Source organism: Rhipicephalus microplus, chromosome 8 (assembly GCF_043290135.1).
Source record: "Rhipicephalus microplus isolate Deutch F79 chromosome 8, USDA_Rmic, whole genome shotgun sequence".
NCBI lineage: Eukaryota > Metazoa > Arthropoda > Arachnida > Ixodida > Ixodidae > Rhipicephalus > Rhipicephalus microplus.
The window spans coordinates 123,502,408-123,522,794 of record NC_134707.1 but is presented as its reverse complement, the minus strand read 5'-3'; the positions used below and the strand labels follow the sequence as shown (position 1 = coordinate 123,522,794).

Genomic DNA, 20,387 nt, shown 5'->3' with positions numbered 1-20,387 from the left:
CCTACTAAGGCTTTATATGTCGTTCGTGCGAGTGTGTGTGAGCGAATGTATGTGCGCGTGTTAGTGTGCAAAACACCGGTTTCTACTAAGCCTTTTAAACGGATATGTTGTACAATCTGTGTGTGCGTTTGTGAGTGCGCTACTTCCTATTCAGATCCACCTGTTGTTATCCACAACTTCAAGTCACTCAGACCCAGCGCAAGGTGAATCTCTCGCATTTAAAATAAAGACTTGCATTTTCTCACCCATAAATATTCCTTTGCATATAATAATTCCTCAGCGTCCTTATTCAAGGTTTTTTCACCCCTTTTACTTCTTATTGGCCATCGAGATTACCACCAAAAAATAACGAGGCGGGCTCTGACCGAGGCTTTGATGTGGGTAGTTGATGACCCACTCGGCAGCCGAAGATAGCAGTCCATGGACGAGCAAGACCGGTGGTCCAGGAGGTCGTCCTTCACGGCTCAGCACACGCTGCAGGCTGAGCACGTAACCGTCCTCTGTGGTGGCCACGTGTTCTTCGGCCTCGTAGCCCTTGCTTCGCACGAGCTCGGCCTGCACGACAAAGTCGCTGATTGATTGAACGATTGATTGATTGACTGATAGAAAACTTGTTCTTGCACTCCCACGTCAAAAACAAGTAATGCTCTTCATTTAAAAGCTCCACTGCACTTTGCATCTATACGGGCGATAGCGCACGCTTAGTAGTCAAAATCAAGAGGCTCATGAGCCTTGAACCTGAGCAGCACAAGTTCTTCAGGGTGAAAATTTTCCACGTCACATAACTCTGCGCAGCAAACCATGGAATACTTAAAGCACCCCTAAGTGGTATTGCTTTTTAACGTAGGAAGGGATCGAAAAGAAGTTTTCATACGGTAACACACATTCCAGAATTCCTAACTAACTTCGGCTAACGAGCCACTTTCAAGAAAATTTGTTTCCGCAAAGGCTACGTCAATCACAATGGTAGGAGTTGGGAGGAGGGGTTGAATAGATTGTCAGCTAACAATTGAATTTATAGAAAACCTTTTTTGTATTTAATATACTCCTTACTAAATGTAATTTAGCATCATGACCCCAGCCACACATTGATGCTTTTTTTTTCAAAAAAAAACTGAAATATTCAGGGAACACAATACGAGTAGATACGAAAACAAAGAAGGACGACGCACATGCATCACCGTGTGTGCGTCGCCCTTCCTTGTCATCGTCTACAATTGCGGTGTGTTCTCTCCAATGTTCAACCAACATGCACAAGCTTAGACGTTAAGTCACTTGAGGACTGCATTATGGACGCCAATTCTCAAATACAGAAGTTTGTTTCACGGTTATCTTTCAAAACATAGTGACCACAGAATGTGCCTTCATTGCCGTAGACCAGCCATGTATGTGCAGATGAGGAACATTATTATGTCATAATATGTTGTGCACCATAATTGTTGAAAAGATACGGTGCTCTAGTGGCTAAGGCACTCGGCTACTGACCCGCAGGTCACGGGACAAAATGCCGGCCGTAAGGGCCACAATTTTGATGGAGGCGAGAATGCTTGAGGCCCGTGTGCTTAAATTTAGGTGCAGATTAAAAACTCCAGAGGGTTGATATTTCTGGAGCCCTCCACTACGGCGCCTCTAAACATCACATCGTGATTCCGTGAAGTTAAATCCCAACGATTATTACCTACAATAGAACTAGGCGAAGACGGACATAGATGGATTACGGGCATCGTTTTCAGGACTCCTGTCGTGCACGTGCGATCAGTCGATTAACTTTTAGATGTTATTCCTTTACACCAAGCAGCTTTTGCGCTAATACACCTTCATTCCGCAAGGCAAGCTTCATGAAAATAACGAGTTCGTTGACAAACTACCCAGCAGCGCTGGATATTTTGATTAATTGATTTGATTTGATTTAATTGATTTTATAGTTATGGCTTAATAAGCATTATTTCAAAACACTACGCCGCCGATAACAAAAAACTGCCTGAGTATGAGTCTATAGGCCAGTATTCATACGGCAACCATAGCCTTGCTTTCAGTTTCCCGCATCAGTTTTGCGTTTTTGTGCATTTGATACCAAAAGTGTGCCACTAATCGCAAACCAGTCTTATAGTTGTGTTTTACCCTGTTATCGTTAATATGCTCTATTAACGCACGTATAGTACATAGAAACTTAAGCAAAACGTAAGATAAGGATAAAGTTGGTTTTCGAGTGTTTTGAATAGGAGCTACTTCTGCTAACTCCGGCGTATTTCAGTTGTAATTTAAGTCTGTTGATCAGTTTCCGCTGCTCCCTTGGAGGGGATGGAAGTAGACCACCCCGGGCGCCTGCCAGCACCAGCGGCGTCAGCGGCGACCACCTCCAGGAAGCGGATGGGACAAGCGAGCGACAGCGACAGTGAAGAAACTCATGCTTACTATCTCAGCAGTGAGGACTTCTCAGATGACGTGTTCCAACCTGTGCTGAGCCGCAAGGCGAAGAGAAGGAACATGAGGACATCCTCATCCTCAACTATTCAAACTGTAAGTGAAGCGCCAAAATCGAACACTTATACCATCCTGTTTCTGCCTGCACTTCCTACCGTCAGCATGAAACGCCTTGTGTTTAAGAGCACATCACTCCCCTCTCATGTGAAGGTGGGGTACTTCAGACATGCTGTGCGGCCTTTCATTCCGAAGCCTCTCCAGTGCCGTAAATGCATGAAACTTGGACATGTGAGCAGCGTCTGCGAGAATTCAGTGGTATGCCACCGCTGCGCCGAGCACCATGAAGCGGATAAGTGCATCGCAACTGTCAAGAAATGCTCTAATTGCAATGGATCCCATGAAGCCACATCGAAGGACTGCCCGCGGATTCAGAAGGAAATTGCCATCTTGAAGGAGATGGTGCGCTATCACTCATCTCATCGAGAAGCCGCAGCTAAAGTCAGAAGGCGTCGTTCACGTCGACGTCGGTCTTCGAGGACGCCCGCTACCTCCTCGACACGTTTGCGTGATCCCTCATCAGTACCACCTCCTTTGCCTCCCAGACCACATGCCGTGGGAAAGGCTGTAAAGGACAAAGCCAGTGAGCATACCCTAACTGCGACAGAGTGGCCTGCACTTCAAAGGGAAGCAGCATCAAGCGAACCGAAGGAGCTTCATGACGGACAGTCCGCGCTCCCGGTTCGAGATCTTTCCAACCCAGACAGGCAAGTGACTGCAATCGTGCCGGTTCGAGATCTTTCCAACCAAGACAGGCAAGTGGCTGCAATCGTGCAATCATTAATTGCCACGATTCGCACGCTACTGAGCAGCATACAATCTCCGTCTGCTAAGAGTGCACTGCAAATACTGGATGCACTGAATCCAGTTCTTGCTAACTTCGTATAAGCACAATGGCTCAACAAAATCTCATCTTCCGCACTGAAGTTAAAAGTGCGTCGATTTTTGAGTGGAATGCCAGAGGCATGAAGTCCCGTATCTCGGACTTTCGCCAATTTGTTCGGGCCAATCAATTCTCTATACTTGTCATATGTGAACCAAACGTATCAACGCCTTATAGATTGTCCGGTTATGAAGCTTTTTGTTCAGCCGCTTGCGAAGAACGAAGCAAAGTAATTGTTTACATTCGCACAGACTTGACTTATCTTTCGCATCCAATAAGTTCAAATGACGACAATCAGTACGTGTGTCTTCGTGTGAAGAAGAATGCAGTTTCATTCACGCTTACTGGTGGATATATATCTCCGTCATCGTGATTTGACTGCGACAGAGTAAAAGACATCCTAATGAGAACCGATGGGCATTGGATCATCACCGGTGACTTCAACGCCCATCACATGCTTTGGGGGAGCACTAAGATGAATGCCAGGGGCCGGAACAGTGTTACATTCGCTTCCGATTACGACCTTTCCATCATGAACGATGGTACTCCCACATATCTGCGGGGTCTCACGTATGGCGGTTGCCTTGACCTAACATTGGTGTCACGGTGCTTCTCTCACAAAGTTAAGTGGTTTTGTGATATTGAGACTCATGGGAGTGATCACAAACCCACCTACGTGACGATCGATGGTATCATAAAAAATTTCTCTTCCGGTATTACAATTGGCACTGACTGGTCGATGTTTGCATCGCGTGTTGAGAACGCTTGCCAAGAAGGCCTCGCCTGCAGCCTGGAAAATACCATAGTGGAAGCTATGCAAGCGTTTAAATGTAAATTACCATTTTCGTCTAAAGTAACACAGTTTGACATTGAACTGGAAAAATTACGAGCTATACGAAGGCGTGCTGAACGACAATACAGACGCACAAGTTCAATTTACGATCTGAGGGAAGCAAGGCGGCTCCAGAAAAAGATTCAACGACGCATTTACAAATTGGAGAGCGAACGCTGGAAAGCATTCTGCGAATCTCTAGACCCTCATAAACCACTGTCATGTATCTGGAGAACAGTTCGAGGTCTTCGCTCCTCTCCACAACAACGGCACCCTTTTAAAGCTTCGGCACTCCATCATGGAAAAACAGAACTCGAGGTGGCTGAAGAGTTTTGCACGAGAGTTGCCGGGAATATTATGAACGAGAGCATCGACGCCGTGATCGTTCCTGAGACGCGATTACCAGAAATGGACATTTCATTCACCATGGAAGAACTGGAAGGTGCGTTAGTCGCTTCTAGACGCATGTCATCACCAGGTCCTGATGGTATTACTTATAGTGCGTTGGGACACCTCGGACAAAAAGCTAGAAAAGAACTTTTAACATGCTTCAACAACTCCTGGCTCAGCGGCAGTGTTCCCCGAGAATGGAAAATAAGTCGATTAATACCACTTTTGAAATCGGGAAAATCACCATTGGACTTGACAGCGTATCGCCCTATTGCCCTCGCAAGCTGCCTCGGAAAAGTGATGGAAAGAATGGTTCTATTTCGTCTCGAGTGGTACTTGGAACGATACACCAAATACCCTTCTTGCATGGCAGGCTTTCGTCGGGGCCGCTCCTCCATTAACTGTGTCCTTGATTTATCGACATTTGTTCAACAAGAAAAAAGTCGCAAGCGCATATCAGTGGCACTCTTTCTTGACGTGAAGGGTGCATATGATAATGTAGCTCACGATGCCATCCTCACTTCTCTCGCAGCAATGGGCATTGGTGGACGAATGTTTCAATGGATAAAAGATTATATAACTGGCCGGGGTTTCTTTGTACAAACATATGAGGGTACAACTGCCCAACAATACACCTACTGCGGAGTACCTCAGGGAGGTGTCTTAAGCCCCACATTGTTCAGTGTGGCCCTCATTGGTCTGGTGAAGGTTCTGCCAAAGTCGGTGTGCCTATCCATATACGCCGATGATATTTGCCTCTGGAGTGCTGCAGTTACTCGCCCTCAGGTGCGTGCACGAATACAGCGGGCAGCAACCCTCACAACAGCCTACCTTCAGAAACAAGGCCTAAATATATCAACTGTGAAGTGTGCGTTGATGGCGTTTACACGCAAACCAATGACGCCATACCCTGTTTACATGAATGGGCAGAGTGTCAAATATGCACGGACGCATCGTTTCCTGGGCATAATAATCGACAGAAGTCTTTCGTGGAGCCCACATTGTGCGTACTTGAAGAAGACACTGCTATCTATTGTGCATATCATAAAATTCTTGTGCGGTAAAGCATGGGGAACTTCTGTGGCCTCCATGCTACAGCTGTACAGGGCCCTATTTCTGGGTCTATTGCGCTACAGCTTGCCGGTACTGACTAACACTCATTCATTGGAGAGTTTGCAGGGTCAGGCACTGCGTATCTGCCTAGGACTGCCCCGATGCGCTTCTACTTATGCCACAATCATGCTTGCAAAAAACCATCCGGTCAGGACATATATAGTTGTGGATTGCCTCAGAGCGCACATTCGACATGCTAGCTGTGTCCCCGACCACCACTTGGCCCTTCTACCTTCCGGAAGACCACGTGCTACGTTTTCAGACGTCATAGCCAAGCACCTAAACAGCATTCCATCAGGATATACGCCAGCTGCGAGTACGGCATGCCCTTTGTGGTGCCTCGACCAGCCGCAAGTACGTCTAGAAATTCTGGGAATCAAAAAGAAAAGCAGTCACTCCAGAGTAGCATTGAAGCAAGCAACACTGCTATTATTACATGAGTTGTACTTAGACCGAACGCAGATATACACTGATGGGTCCGTCTCATCCAGCAGCTCATTAGGTGCCGCTGTAATTCCGGCTGCAGAAATGACAATCAAGTTTACGTTGTCGCATATGACTACATCTACGGCATCAGAGCTTGCTGCTATATGGGCTGCTTTACAATATCTCGTTCAAGAACGTCCAGAAAAATGGGTCATATTCTGTAATTCGAAGTCAGCGCTTCAGAGTTTGCAGTCTGCCATGCGTAGGAGGAGCCATGACCAACTGGTACAAGAAATAAGGCATGGCCATCATGAAGCTCTAGCACGAGGACATGATATTATAGATCAATGGCTGCCTGGACATATCGGTATTACCGGAAATCAATTAGCCGATGATGCAGCCCGCTCAGCCCATGAAGAAACCCGTGTAGTCCCGATTCCCTTTCAAGGAATGATGCAGCAAGACAACTTTACCTGCTGGCTCGAGATCTCACACGCACGTTCTGGTCGTCTACCAGCTTCCAAAGGTGTCAATTTTAAGAACTGGATCCTTCGCTCAAGCTAAAGCTACCATCACAACTTTCCCGCTCCGATGCGACACTGTTATGCCGTCTTTGGTCGGGTGTTGCATTCACAAAGGCGTACTCCTTTCGCATTGGTATGGCAGACACTCCTACATGTGACTACTGCGGAGATGAAGAGACCATCGAACACGTCCTGTGCAGCTGCGCTTGCTACGACACACAGCGATGCCAGCTACGGATGGTTTTGAATCGACTTGACCCCGGACCATTTTGTGTGCAGAAGATACTAGGACCTTGGGCATCTGCCTCAGTTGCGCAGAAAGCAACTAAAGCACTGCTACTTTATTTTGAGTCAACAAACCTGAGCGACCGCCTGTAAACTGTGTGTGCTTCCCGAGTGTGCTCGCGATTGTGTGTACCTTCTCATCTTTCTGCAACCTCTTTTCTCCCCTTTATCCCCTCCCCAGTGCAGTGTAGCAAACCGGATGTGCGTCTGGTTAACCTCCCTGCCTTTCCTTGCATTTTTATATATATATATATATATATATATATATATATATATATCTCTGGTTTTCGAGTATGGGTCAAGTGCCTGTCAATAATACAACAATTAGGGTGCGTAAAATGTAAATGTTCTCTATTATACTTGCCCTCTCCCTCATTTTTCAATAAATATTGCAAACTTATATGAAAGTGTTTTATTCTAATATTTTAGCGAACAAAACAAAATATGAGAATTAGAAAACGTAAAAAAATGGGCAGATTTCAAGTACAGTGGGAATCGAAGATATGCGAAGCACTAATAAGAAATGTGGATATATCACTTTAAAACCAGCACAACGTTACGAGGTGGAGGTAAATGATGCCGTACATGACTTCCGTGTCGTGATTATCATGCTTGGGTGTGTCGTTTACATTCGTCCTCTATTCGAGTCATGTGCTATCTAATTTAGTATATGCGAAGCTAGCGAAACGGCCACGAGCCCGCTGTGAGCGTGGTATGTTGTCATGTTCTTACATGACACGCGTGTCAGGGTTATCATGTTTGCACCAGTCATATATTTCGTCATCCATTTACGTCACGTATCACCGAATCCGGTATATAAGGAGCTAGCAAAAGGGCCTCGAGCGCAACATGAAGGGCCTAATATACTCCAATGCAGCGTTGGCGCACGCACACGCTGGGCACAGTGACGCTACGTTAGCAAAACGCGAGCACTCTATGGTCTGACGACAGGCGCGATCAGCGTCCGTGGGCGCAGCCCAACGGCAACTACCGCGAAATTCGACATGCTGCATTTCGCACCGATGCGTTACCCAGAAGAAAACACTGCGTCTCCCTCTTTTCGTGAAGGAGGAACGCCAGACGCGCTGAAACGCGCATGCATCAAAGCAACGCAGCGTGCACGGCGCGTGCCTGCGAGTATGTGGCAGGACCGGCGCCACGCGTGGCAACGACGGCACGAGATGAACGCTGGCGAGCAGGTGCACCACATCAAGTCGAAAGGTGTTGGCGGCTTGACTGTGGCATGTAGTCATGTTCTCACATGACACGACTCTCATGGTTATCATGTTTGCACCAGTCACATACCTTCGTCATTCATTGGCGTCACGTAATACCACATTTGGCATATATATGTGAAGCAAGAGAAACTGCCGCAAGCGCATCATCAGTGTGGCATGTAGTCATGTCGTTACAATGACATGCATATCTTGATTATCATGTTTGGATGTGTATTTTACCTATGTCTTCCGTTCGCGTCACGTAATACCGAGTTTGGTACATGTGAAGCTAGCGAAACGGCCGCGAGCGCATCATGAGCGTAGCATGCAGTCATGTTATTACCTGACACGGATTTCATGCTTATCATGTTTGCACCAGTATGATACCTTCGTCATTCATTCATATCGCGTAATACCAAATTTTGCATAAGTGAAGCTAGCGAAACGACCACCAGCGGATCATGATCGTGGCATGTAGTCATGTTGTTACATGACACACGTCTCATGATTATCATGCTTGCACTAGTCACATACATTCGTCATCCATTAACGTACTGTAATAACAAATTTGGTATTTGTGACGCTCGTGACACGGTCACGAGCTCATCATGAGCGTGGCATGTATTCATGTTGTTACATGACACGCATGTCATGATTTTCATGTAAGGGTCTATCGCTTGTTTTCGAAAATGCAATCATGACATACCATACCAGTTTTGCAACATGCCATGTGAACGAAACCACCGCAAGAGCTGCAGGACCAAGAAATGTAAATCATGATATTTGTGACATACATGTCATGATTTTCCTGTTATGACTAGTCAAATATGTTCTTCATACAGTCATGTTATGTCTTACCAAGTTTCGTATCGGTACCATTATCGAAACAGCCAGGAGAACTAAATGTTCTGGGCAGCTAGATAGATAGATAGATAGATAGATAGATAGATAGATAGATAGATAGATAGATAGATAGATAGATAGATAGATAGATAGAAAGATAGATAGATAGATAGATAGATAGATAGATAGATAGATAGATAGATAGATAGATAGATAGATAGATAGATAGATAGATAGATAGATAGATAGATAGATAGATAGATAGATAGATAGATAGATAGATAGATAGATAGATAGATAGATAGATAGATAGATAGATAGATAGATAGATAGATAGATAGATAGATTTGAATGTAAACATTTGACAGAAGTCTGTCTGGTTGGGTATGAAACTGGGAGATTTTATAGGCTCCAACCAAATGTTTTTAAGAGACCCGACGTTTCGGAACCGACTTGGTTCGTTCTTCAGGGTGACTGCGTAGGCTACGTAGCAGCAGCGTCTTCAAAGCACTCGAGGGGTGGCTGATGACCTCTCTCTCTGTCTGTCTCTCTCTCTCTCTATCTCTCTCTCCCTCTCTCGTTTTGTCGTGGAGCACAGTCCATGTGTGTACACTGGGGGAAGGGTTCTGTGAGAGCGGTTGACGTGGGCTGTTCCCTGAACGTGCCACCACTCGAGTAACAACCTTCTCCTCCAGTTCGGCTTGCTTTCGAGGATGGCCGTCACTTCGAAATTTATCTTGTAGTCCAATGTCTCCGCAGTCGCCGAACATGCGGAGACATTGGACCACAAGATAAATTTCGAAGCGACGGCTTCAAAATCTATCTATTAATCTATCTATCTATCTATCTATCTATCTATCTATCTATCTATATATATATATATATATATATATATATATATATATCGGTGGACGGACGGACGGACAGATGGATGAATGGATGGATGTATGGACGGACGGACGGACGGATGGACGGACGGACGGACGATTGGATGGATGGATGGATGGATGGATGGATGGATGGATGGATGGATGGATGGATGGATGGATGGATGGATGGATGGATGGATGGATGGATGGATACTACCAAAGTCACCAAAGTTCACTAAGAAATGCTTTGCATTTATTAAATGAGGGCACTGTCAATACACGTTGATAAGGAAAACAATTCAGTAACAAAGCGCGATAGTAGATTATCAAAAAAATCAGGGCTTTAGAATTTTGTATAACTTTATGTACAGTAGCGGTAAGCCAGGAAGCCGTATTAGCATACTCAGCAGACGGTGAGTTGAGCCAGTTGGTACATTTTGATTTTTTTGAAGATTTTTGAAGACATCCATTTTAAAGAGTTTTGTTAAGTGAGTGTTTTTGTAAGGAAGAAGGAAGAAGAAAGTTTAAGCCGAAAGACAGGGAGGTTAGCCAGTTCTTAGACCGGCTGGCTTCCCTGTGCTGGGGAAAGGGGTGAGGGGAATAAAAGATGTTAAAAAAATGTTGCGAAGAGAGAGAGAGAGAGAGAAATTACAAAAAATGCGACATAGGAAAGGCAACATCAAACAGTATAAAACACTAAAGTCTGTTTCTGAGGCCAGTTGTCCGCAAAAAGCGCAGCAAAGCTTTCAAAGCATTCTGGGCTGAGGATGGGCTCGGCCAATGACCCAGAAACTTTTGTTCCGACTAAGGCCGATCATCCAGTCTATCCAGAGCTGCAGTAAGTTCTTGTCTTTGCGCGTTGAAATGGGTGCACTCACACAGAAGGTTCGTGATGGTTTCTTCACAGCGGCAGTAAATACATGTAGAAGAGCTGGCCATTTCAATGAGATAAGAGTGCGCATTCGTGAAGGCCACTCCAAGACATAGGCTGTGCAGAAGAGTCTCCTCAGCTCGAGATATCCTTGAGGGAAAACGAAGCTGCAGATAGGGATCCAAGTTATGCAGGCGCGCGTTTTTTGAAGTCTGTTGAGTTCCACTGTACCAGTGTGAGGTCACGTGCAAGCGAACGAAGTCTTGTAGCTGCGTCGGTTCTTGAAAACGGCATGGCTGTGTACTGGGTACCATCGTGTGCAGAACTTGCGGCCTCTCCTGCGCGGTCATTGCCGTATATACCGCAATGACCTGGTATCCACTGATACACTATGCTGTGCTGTTTCTCGATTGCTTGGCGATGAAGAAGCCTTATTTCAGCTACTAATTGTTCATTAGGTTCATAGCGAAAGGATGACATAAGACATTGGTGAGCTGCCTTCGAGTCTGAGAAGGTAGACCAAGTTCCCGAAAGTTCTTCAAGTATAAACTCCAGAGCTGCACGTATGGCGGCGAGTTCTTCAGCTGTCGACAACGTCAAATGCGATGTCATGAATTCAATTGTGATGTGCCTCGCGGGAATAACCACCGCCCCTGCTGATCTTACTGAAGACACCGAGTCATTCGTGTAAATGTGAAGGCGTCCGTTGTGCTTCTCTTGCAGGAAGAGAAGTAAGGATGAGTGTTCCTTCAAGCAACACTCATCTAGAAGCTCACTGTAAAGTTTGCGGATGTTATCGCGTGTTTATTGAAACCAAAACCATTTTTCGCCGTAACCATCAGCTGATTCGCCAGATAAATCTCACATCAGGAAGAGGGGGCATGACTGTGATAGCCAAGCCAGAATTGTGCTGCATGATAAGGAGTGCGTGTACCTAGACAATGATGGGACCGATGAGTGGGCTACAGGTGGACACCTACGCACCGGGACAGGAGGAACCCTTGGGAGGCTTCTTGACGACACAAACACACAATTTATTTACATAATTGCAGGAGTACAATAGATTAGGCATCGGGACGTGCCATTCATTACATGAGACACCACAGTCCCAAGCGAAGGCCAGAGAGAGAGAGAGCACTGAGCGAACACGCGACGCGCTTTTTATGCCCTCGTCCGTGCACGTGCTTCTTGTCCGACGCCGACTGCACGTCTCAGCGCCGCCGATGCGCTTTCGATGTGGTGCACGCGGACGCCTTTTGCGTTGCTGCAGGAAGCAGATCGCGTTAGCAGGGCTCACCGATGATTGTCTCTTGCAGAGCTATGTCATTGTTCTGCCAGTCATAACAACACGCAATGCTTGCAATATACTTTGATAATCCTAATTTGAGGGATTTTGTAGCACCCTGCCCTATTCCACATTCGCCAAGAATCATGTCTCTGTGTTTGCATAACTTTACTATTTAATGGCACATCAGTTGCGCTGTCCTGTCCATTTTATGTTGTCCAAGTTTAGGTGTGCTTAAATTTTTTTTTGCATATTCAGATATTGTGTATACCCTTGTTAAATGGCCTTCAGGATTGCCGGCGTACTTAGCACGTTATACGGTCTTGTCATGAAAACGCTACCTGTGTTAATTGCCCCCCCCCTAACCTCCTCTTAACCAATGCATGCCCCTGAAACACTTATGCCCTCGTACAGTATTTTCGCTAATTGAACCAGGGGTGATGAAGCTCAAGAAGTTGGTACATGAACCGATGCGACAGATCTTTTCGTACACACGGTCCGCTTTAATGTAATCAACAGGTTTCGTTACCATTTTTTTGCAGAGACAGATGGAAAGGGCTTTACTAAAAAGTTGTAATTGACAATAAAGTAGTTCTTTAGACTGGCTCGTTGTGTGCAATAATTTTATCAAGCCACTTCAATTAAACAAAGGTACATCTAAAAAGCAGGTAATGCACTTTGAGTACTGCCCAGAGTATACTTACACCAGTTAATCTCACGCCCGGTTTATTGCAGTCACCGTTTGCGCAAAGCTTAGCATTGACCCAATGCTTCAAAAGAAAACTTCCTAAAAACAGTATTTTACATATTTTCACATAATGCTGCCCTGTGCCAAAAAAATTAAAAAGTAACCATAATCACGTGTAACCGTTACTATTTTAAGCTTATGTTATACAAATAGTTTTTAACAAGTGTAGTCACGTATTAACTCAGAGCACTGAACGAATGGGGCCAGGTACGTATCAGTGACGTAGCCAGGTGGTGGCGTATACCTGGGCCCGTGCCCTTACCCCCTCCCTCTTCCTAAACGTTTTAACGCGACAGCGTTAAAAAGCTCGTGTCGCAGAAAACCCGCCGCCGGCGTCAGCCCCGTTGGTTATGAGCGAAAAATCGTCTGTGCGCCTGTGAACGAAAAATACAGTTACTGAGATAGCTGCGGGATGCCGCTACTGGTCCACGCGTGCACGCGCAATCACACTTAAAAAGCAGCGCATTTGAAGAAAAAAAAAAGTGCTCAAGATCACTAGGCGCGGTAGTTTCTTTGCCCTGCCACTCCTCCCTGTTTAGCTTGCAGCGCTTTCGTCGGAATGAGAGAAGAGATAATGCAATTGCAGCATGAGACAAACCTTTGTAACTCCACTCGCACTGGACAAATTCTTAAAATTTTTGCGGCGTGTAATTCTTGAAGCAATAAGCTCTTCTAGTGAATTCACTCCACGGTTACTTGAAAAAGTGTTTTTGGACACATTTAACATGTTTTGTTCGACAGATGTAACAATGAAAACGAGCCCATTCGGCGCGCTGGTCCAATCTACTCTGTGCGTGTTTGTGTGCGTGCATGTGTATGTAACAAAACATATCAATAAGTATGCACTTAACGGTTGAAGGGTGCACTAAGGGTCGGATTTTGCTACCACATTCAACTCCTAAATGCGAAGCTTAAGGGCCTCCCAGTTTTTTCGAATTAGCAAATAAAGCGAAAAAGGGCTGTTTCAAATCAATGGCACCCCCTGACCCCGAAATAAAATTCTTTCCTATGCTCCTAACGGTATGGAGTTCTATAATTTGATAGTGCGTGGAAGAAAGCTATAGCTCATGTATCAGTGCGCACAAAAAAACGAAGCAAGATGAAGTCAGTGGAAGTTACGCGTAGATGAAGGCTTGAGAAGGGGAAACAAGCTGAGTTAGAAGTGCAATATAAATTTTCTATTACGTTGTGTGAAAATGACCGATACGGAGTACCATGGTTTTCGTAGGACCACCTAAAAAGGTTCGGCAGATCCCACGTACCTTTGAAATCGATGTTATGTGAAGATGAGGAGGGAAGGTGACCATGTTGTAATTTTATTGAGTGATACGTTATGGAAATGAGGCTATTTATATGTAGTAGTGTTGCAGTTGCAGATGTTTGAATAACTACTTCCCTATTGAAAAAAATGTCCATCATAGGAATGGTGGATTCCACCATCTACCATTTTGGTTTAGTATGGCGGTGGAAATGGTGGCACATGGTGTATGGTGGCGTATGGTGGAGCGGATGGTGGATGGAGCGCGAAGCAGCGCCAGAACCACCGTGACGAGCTGCCACTAAAGAAATAAGAAAAATAATTGTACAAAGAAAGATTTAGCAAGCACCCGTAAAAAAAGAAGGTGCGGCAGAGCGGAATCGAACTTGGCACCTCCGAATTGCGAACTGCGCACATTAACCACTGCGCCACGCCGACAGATGGCGATTGTGTGTTAAAGGAGAAGTCAAATCACAAAGTCATTGTTTAACTTCAGATCTGTTTGTTGTTTGCTCGATATTGACGGGATCTGCACCTGATACTAACCTTTGCACATTTGATAAACACGAACGATTGCCTGTAACGATTGCCACTGCGATAATGGCAACAGCGCTTTGTTTTTGTTGCAATTTACAACCGCGAGAAAAAAAAACACCTTTGTGAACTGAGGAGCAGCAGCTAGAATTTATCGGCGATTATTGCCAAGTTTAATATCCGTTTCTCGCTCTTTCCAAAGGGCGATATCTGTTCAGGCTTTATGACGCTTCGATGCTCATTCGATAGATACTCCCACACAATTGATTTTGATGTTCTTCGCGCAACGCACATCGCAGTCGTGCCAGCGAACCATTGTTGCTCTGTCGTTAGGAACAACTACATAACGGCTTGTCCAAAACTAATGCAGTGCGCCAGAAACATCATGCTACCATATTGGTTCAGTAGGCATACGAATTGACGTGTCTATGTTCTCGCATAAGAGCCAGCGAAGCGCCGGCGAGTGCGACCGGCGGCTGTCGGTGAGGCGAGGCGTACCTTTGGTGAAAGTGCTGCAAGCGCGTCGCATCGATGTTCGTTGCTTCTTGCGTCAACACCGCACACAATAAAAAGGCTTCATTTAGGGTAAATGATGCCGCAGCTGTGCTGTATTATCATTTTTACTCGTCAAAACCGTGTATACTGAAACTCAGAAGCGCCGATAACACTTGTACGGGCTCGGTCGGTATGACTAACCTTTGGTGGAAATTATGGTGGTAGAACAGAAGGGTGAAAGTCAAATTCGCTGGGGCTCCTCTCGACGCATGTCGAAAGTGAAAGTTATGCATATTCACACGCAGTTTGTTAACTTAAAGGGACGGCTCAAAAAATAGAGTGTGCAAGAATTACCAGAGTAGCGTTTCTAGCGTGGCGACATCAAGTGAACGCTGTGCTCTGCTCTAACATTGAAAGGGGCAATTACGAACTGGAGCACATTTGTTTGTCGACAACTGTTTGCCGATGTAAAACATTGATTCTCATGTTCACAGTGATAACTCTAGTCTTCTAAACATCACAACAAAGAAACACATCGTGGATGTCAAACTGATTAAAAAACCTAACCGAAAAATGCGTGACGTCACTTCCGTGCGGCGGAGCAGCCGTTTTTTTGTCGGGGTGGCTCGTGCGCCGCGCGGCGCAGCAGTTTCTGCCCATATTTTATGCTCCATAAAAATTGAAGCGTTAATTGTTCACACCACAGGAATAAAAAACAAAACGTACTGAAAGCGTATTGAGCAGCGTTGGTTTCTTTTGACCGTAAACATATATCTCTGCGCATTCAAGAATGAAACACTACTAATGAGTGATTTCACATACTGTCGTGCTTTTTATCGTGCCACCGTCATCCACCAAGCTTCCATCATGCCACCGTCATTCAACTTGCTCACCAAGCCTTCCACCAAACACGTTTTGCCTCGCCACCATGAGCAGGGCATTTTCCACCGTCACCATCATCGGCTCGCCACCACCACCATCATCTTCCACCATTTCTTGCACTCTAGCCGTCATCAGCCGTCTTTTTCTACCATCACCACCATTGGCTCGCCACCATTACCACCATCTACCACCATTTTTTCCACTATCGCCGCCGTCAGCCATTATGCCCACTACAGTTTCCACCATATCCACTATTCTTTCCATCATATCCACTATTCTTTCAACCATATCCACCAACGATTCCAGCATCCACCAACCCAGGATTTTCAATAAGGCTGTTTGCACTTGAGAAACGCTGTACACAGGAACATGAACATTAGCAACACTAGAAGCGATAAAGTGATGTGAAGCACATGTCCTTGCGAGGATTGTAGCTCTGGAAACTGCTTCATAAATAAATTCAAGCGAATTACACCTAACTACAATTGACATTAGCGCGACATGATGGCTGTATTATAGGAGTACATATGTAATCCTTATAAAATTAGATAGCCAGCACAGCTACTACAATTGACGTTTCACGGATATTAGAGTCAATTTGAAAATCAGTTCCGTTACCCGGGGTGGCTCTGTGGTAGAATGCTTGATTGCCACGCAGAATGCTGGGATTCAATTTCTGCTCAGACCCTCACATTTATTCGATGCACTTGTCTAGTCAACCTTGCCGATGTCACCTTTTTTCTAAAGTTCATGCAGTAAAATTACCGATGTGTATTCTCGAGGTTCCCAGATACTCATTGTCATTCTCTTGGGGCACATACCGGCTTACCAGTAGCACATACCCACTCGAGGGTATTTGCCGCTTTCTGGCGCGAACTGTTGGACGACGCGATGGGATTGTGACATTATTCATGTCTTGACCTGCCAGTCGTATTCACTTAAACATCTCACCTTCCATACAAATCTTGGTTCACGCGAGGTTAGGGGGTGATAACGAGAGCACCCAGATAGATAGATAGATAGATAGATAGATAGATAGATAGATAGATAGATAGATAGATAGATAGATAGATAGATAGATAGATAGATAGATAGATAGATAGATAGATAGATAGATAGATAGATAGATAGATAGATAGATAGATAGATAGATAGATAGATAGATAGATAGATAGATAGATAGATAGATAGATAGATAGATAGATAGATAGATAGATAGATAGATAGATAGATAGATAGATAGATAGATAGATAGATAGATAGATAGATAGATAGATAGATAGATAGATAGATACGCACATAAATGTTAAAAATGCTTGCAGTATACGCAAAGTTATGCTTCTCAGTTAAAACAACTATTATAACAAGAACATATTGAGAGTCAAGGTGTTCTAATACAATACGATAGCTATCCGTAAGTGTTGCTATAACTCATTCACACCATTTATTTGGCCATTGCTTTGTACAGAACAACAGTCATTGATTCGTTAGTCTAGCTGTCATGACCGCAGCTTTCTACAGAATTTATATGGGAGAGAACACAGGCGTTGTTGCCGCTCAACTATTATGTGTATGATCCGCAGAACATGCCCATGTCTAACCTTTATGGCCGTACAGGCCATAAAGGTTAGACATGGTTAAGGCTTTTTTAAGGTAGAGCTACAGCTCTACCTGAAAAAAATGCTATAGAAATGCTATTATAAGAATTGTGGTTGCTATTCTCATTATTAACCTTTATTTGTTGCCATAATTACCTCACCTTCAAAATTAATTTACGCGCATGCAGAAATATTGTGAGAGCTTTATATAAGTCGGCCGCTTTCCAGAATCTTAGTGTTCTTTTAAACATGCAACAACGTGCTTTGCCCACTTGATCACTTTCAAAATGTCTTTTCCACGATACTTGAAACAGTTGTTTGTCTAGGAATCTTAACGGCTCAAAAGAAGAGCCTCCGTTTCTAACCATTTGCGATCACGCGGGAGCATATTGTGGACTAAAAGAACTACGTTAGGGTGAAACAACTATATCAAATGAAAATACTATGTAGGACTAATTCCTCCTATTTACGATAAAACATGTATGCAGAGAGAACAAATGCAATCTTTAACACATTTACTCTCAAAGCAGTTATTTAAACATGAATTCGTTTGTTGGAGTACCCAAACAACAAGCCAAACTGAGGCTTATCATAAATGCACATGTGGGCACTTGCGTCCCAATTGCAGCGCCAAGGTATTTAACATGGCGCATGCCACAACGTTAGCAATTACATACAGAGAATGCTTGGCTAAAATTGTGCACACTCACGGGGCTCCGAAACGCGTCTGGTTGCCGCTGGCTCGCGGTAAAGGATCGCAGTGTAGGGCAGGCAAACCACAGTACGCAGTAGACAATCCATTGCATGAGAGTTCTGCCCGAGCAGCCAAACAGTGGGCAATCCTGGTTGTCCCTTCGAGGCAGACACCTCGCCTGTTTTGACCTTGAAATGGCGGCGCTTTCGGGCGATGCGGTGCAGGAGAGAGAAGATGGGCGATCGCCGTTTCGCTAAGCGGACGGGCTCCATTTTTCTAGGTCACTGGGTTCACTTCACTCGTGCAGGTCTGAGTGGCGTGGCTTGGCGGAATACCGATGTGACGAGGAGGAAACGAGGCCTTGAGACCGTCTGAACGCAAAGATAAAATTTAGCCTGGGCTTCATTCATGCCAGGATCACGTGCACGTACGTACGGAAAAGTGAAAGAGAAGCTTTGTGTAGCTAATATATGTCCCATAAACACTGCCGATAGAAAATTCTTTCTTAGTTTAGGAATGCTTGTAAGAGAATCGGAAGCATTTGAGGCAGTACTTCCAGGGAATTAGCCAGGAGGGTGTGGTTGGGACGGTCATAATCACCAAATAATAATGCCTTTCTCGTGCCTGCTCCCTGTAGATGTGCCGCTATACCAGTGAGGCCTTAGCCCACATGCTGCACTCTTTTGCCGTACACATATCGCGTGTACTAGTAAAAAAGCTGAAAAGTGTGCTCACAAACGCGAAGCACCAACTACCGAAAGAAAAATTTCCTGCCACCTTCTATAACATCCCCTGCAGACTCTAGTCATTTGTACATCAGCGAGACAGGTGATTTCCAAAGGTGCCTAAAAGAACAGTCTTACGATGTTAAAAAAGAAAAAGTGTCTTCGAATGCACTTTAAGAGAATTCTGTGTCAAAGGGAGATGATATTGCTTGGAGCAATACTCATGTGCTACCCACTGAAATAAATCAACCTCTACTCATTAATCTAATCTCTAGTCATTATCAATACGAACGACGAATACCACGCTAAATTACAATGACGGCACACTTCCATCTGTTTACGCACACTGTTTGCGCCATCAATTTACACGCACATAGCCCAGCCCCGAGTTTTCATTATTTCATTTGTGGACAAGGTCCGCGTACGGCAGCCGAAACTGCTGTCTTATATTACAGCGAAACCAGCTAAGACATAGCAACAAGAGATGCGTGCGGTGCCATAGTTATCCGCCACTGACGTAGGTATCTGGAACCACTATCGCACGAAATAAGAAAAACACCAAGGACACAGCGTGATTCTAGCCCGGGTTTTCGGCGTACCAGCCCACTATCCTACCGCACTGCCATGCCGGTACTTGCGACTCGGTCGTCAAATTGCTTTAGGCGGGCTTGATGTTGGGGAATTAATTGCGTTAGTATATATATATGAGAAAAAAAGCGTTTTAAGCGTTTTATAACAGCAAAGGAACAACCAGGCAACCCACAATGCGAATTGCGTAACCTGTGGGTTGCGAAATGCTCCGTCCCACTACAATAGCTTGTTATCAATCAGCTATTAACTGCGGCGCATACCCACTTCAGGCATAATTGTTCACCGTCGTCAGCCACTGCGTAAAAATTTAAACAAAATTATTAATGAGTGCGTAAAGATACCAGGATTTCCGAAAAATGACGAAGGATAGCATATTGAATGCCGGCCTACTACACAAAATTTATTATTATATATGGCATAGTGGGTATACAGCAAGTGTGTTTGCAGTAGTTACCTAAAGAGTGTTTAGAAAATGCTCTTAAAGACCACTCTTCCAGCTTTCGCTGTGACTGTGCTGCAAGTTCCACGCATGCCTGGCGTTTTTTTTCTAAGTGTTTCTTGGTCGGCGACTAGATTTCACGTTTTGATTATGCATGGTTACTCCCGACCAGACTAGCTTTCGTCAAACTCTTCATTTCAATCACACAGTTGATTCAGCCCGATGAACTAGAAATATACGGAAGCGAAGCTTGATATTATGCTAGTAGATTATTTATGTTGTAATCTATATTAAGCTAGTAGGTAATCATGTGGTCTCTTCGGATTAATTCTTTACTCTCTCTCATATTTTTGGATGCCCCGCCGCGGCGGCTGCTGACCCGCACGTCGCCGTATCGAATCCCG

At 44.8% G+C, this 20,387-nt stretch overlaps 1 protein-coding gene across 2 annotated transcripts in view; it reads right to left on the bottom strand.

The window, feature by feature from the left end:
* LOC119165486 (lipase member K) overlaps positions 1-18,441 on the bottom strand; it is a 54,132-nt gene extending 35,691 nt beyond the window's left edge. For both annotated transcript variants that reach the window (XM_075872557.1, XM_075872558.1), the window contains exons 1-2: positions 18,245-18,441; positions 366-555 (exon numbers count right to left, since the gene is read on the bottom strand). In XM_075872557.1, the coding sequence (XP_075728672.1) occupies positions 366-555; positions 18,245-18,340 (286 nt within the window). In that variant the 5' untranslated portion in view covers positions 18,341-18,441. The remainder of the gene's footprint in view (positions 1-365; positions 556-18,244) is intronic.
* Positions 18,442-20,387: the final 1,946 nt, after the last annotated feature.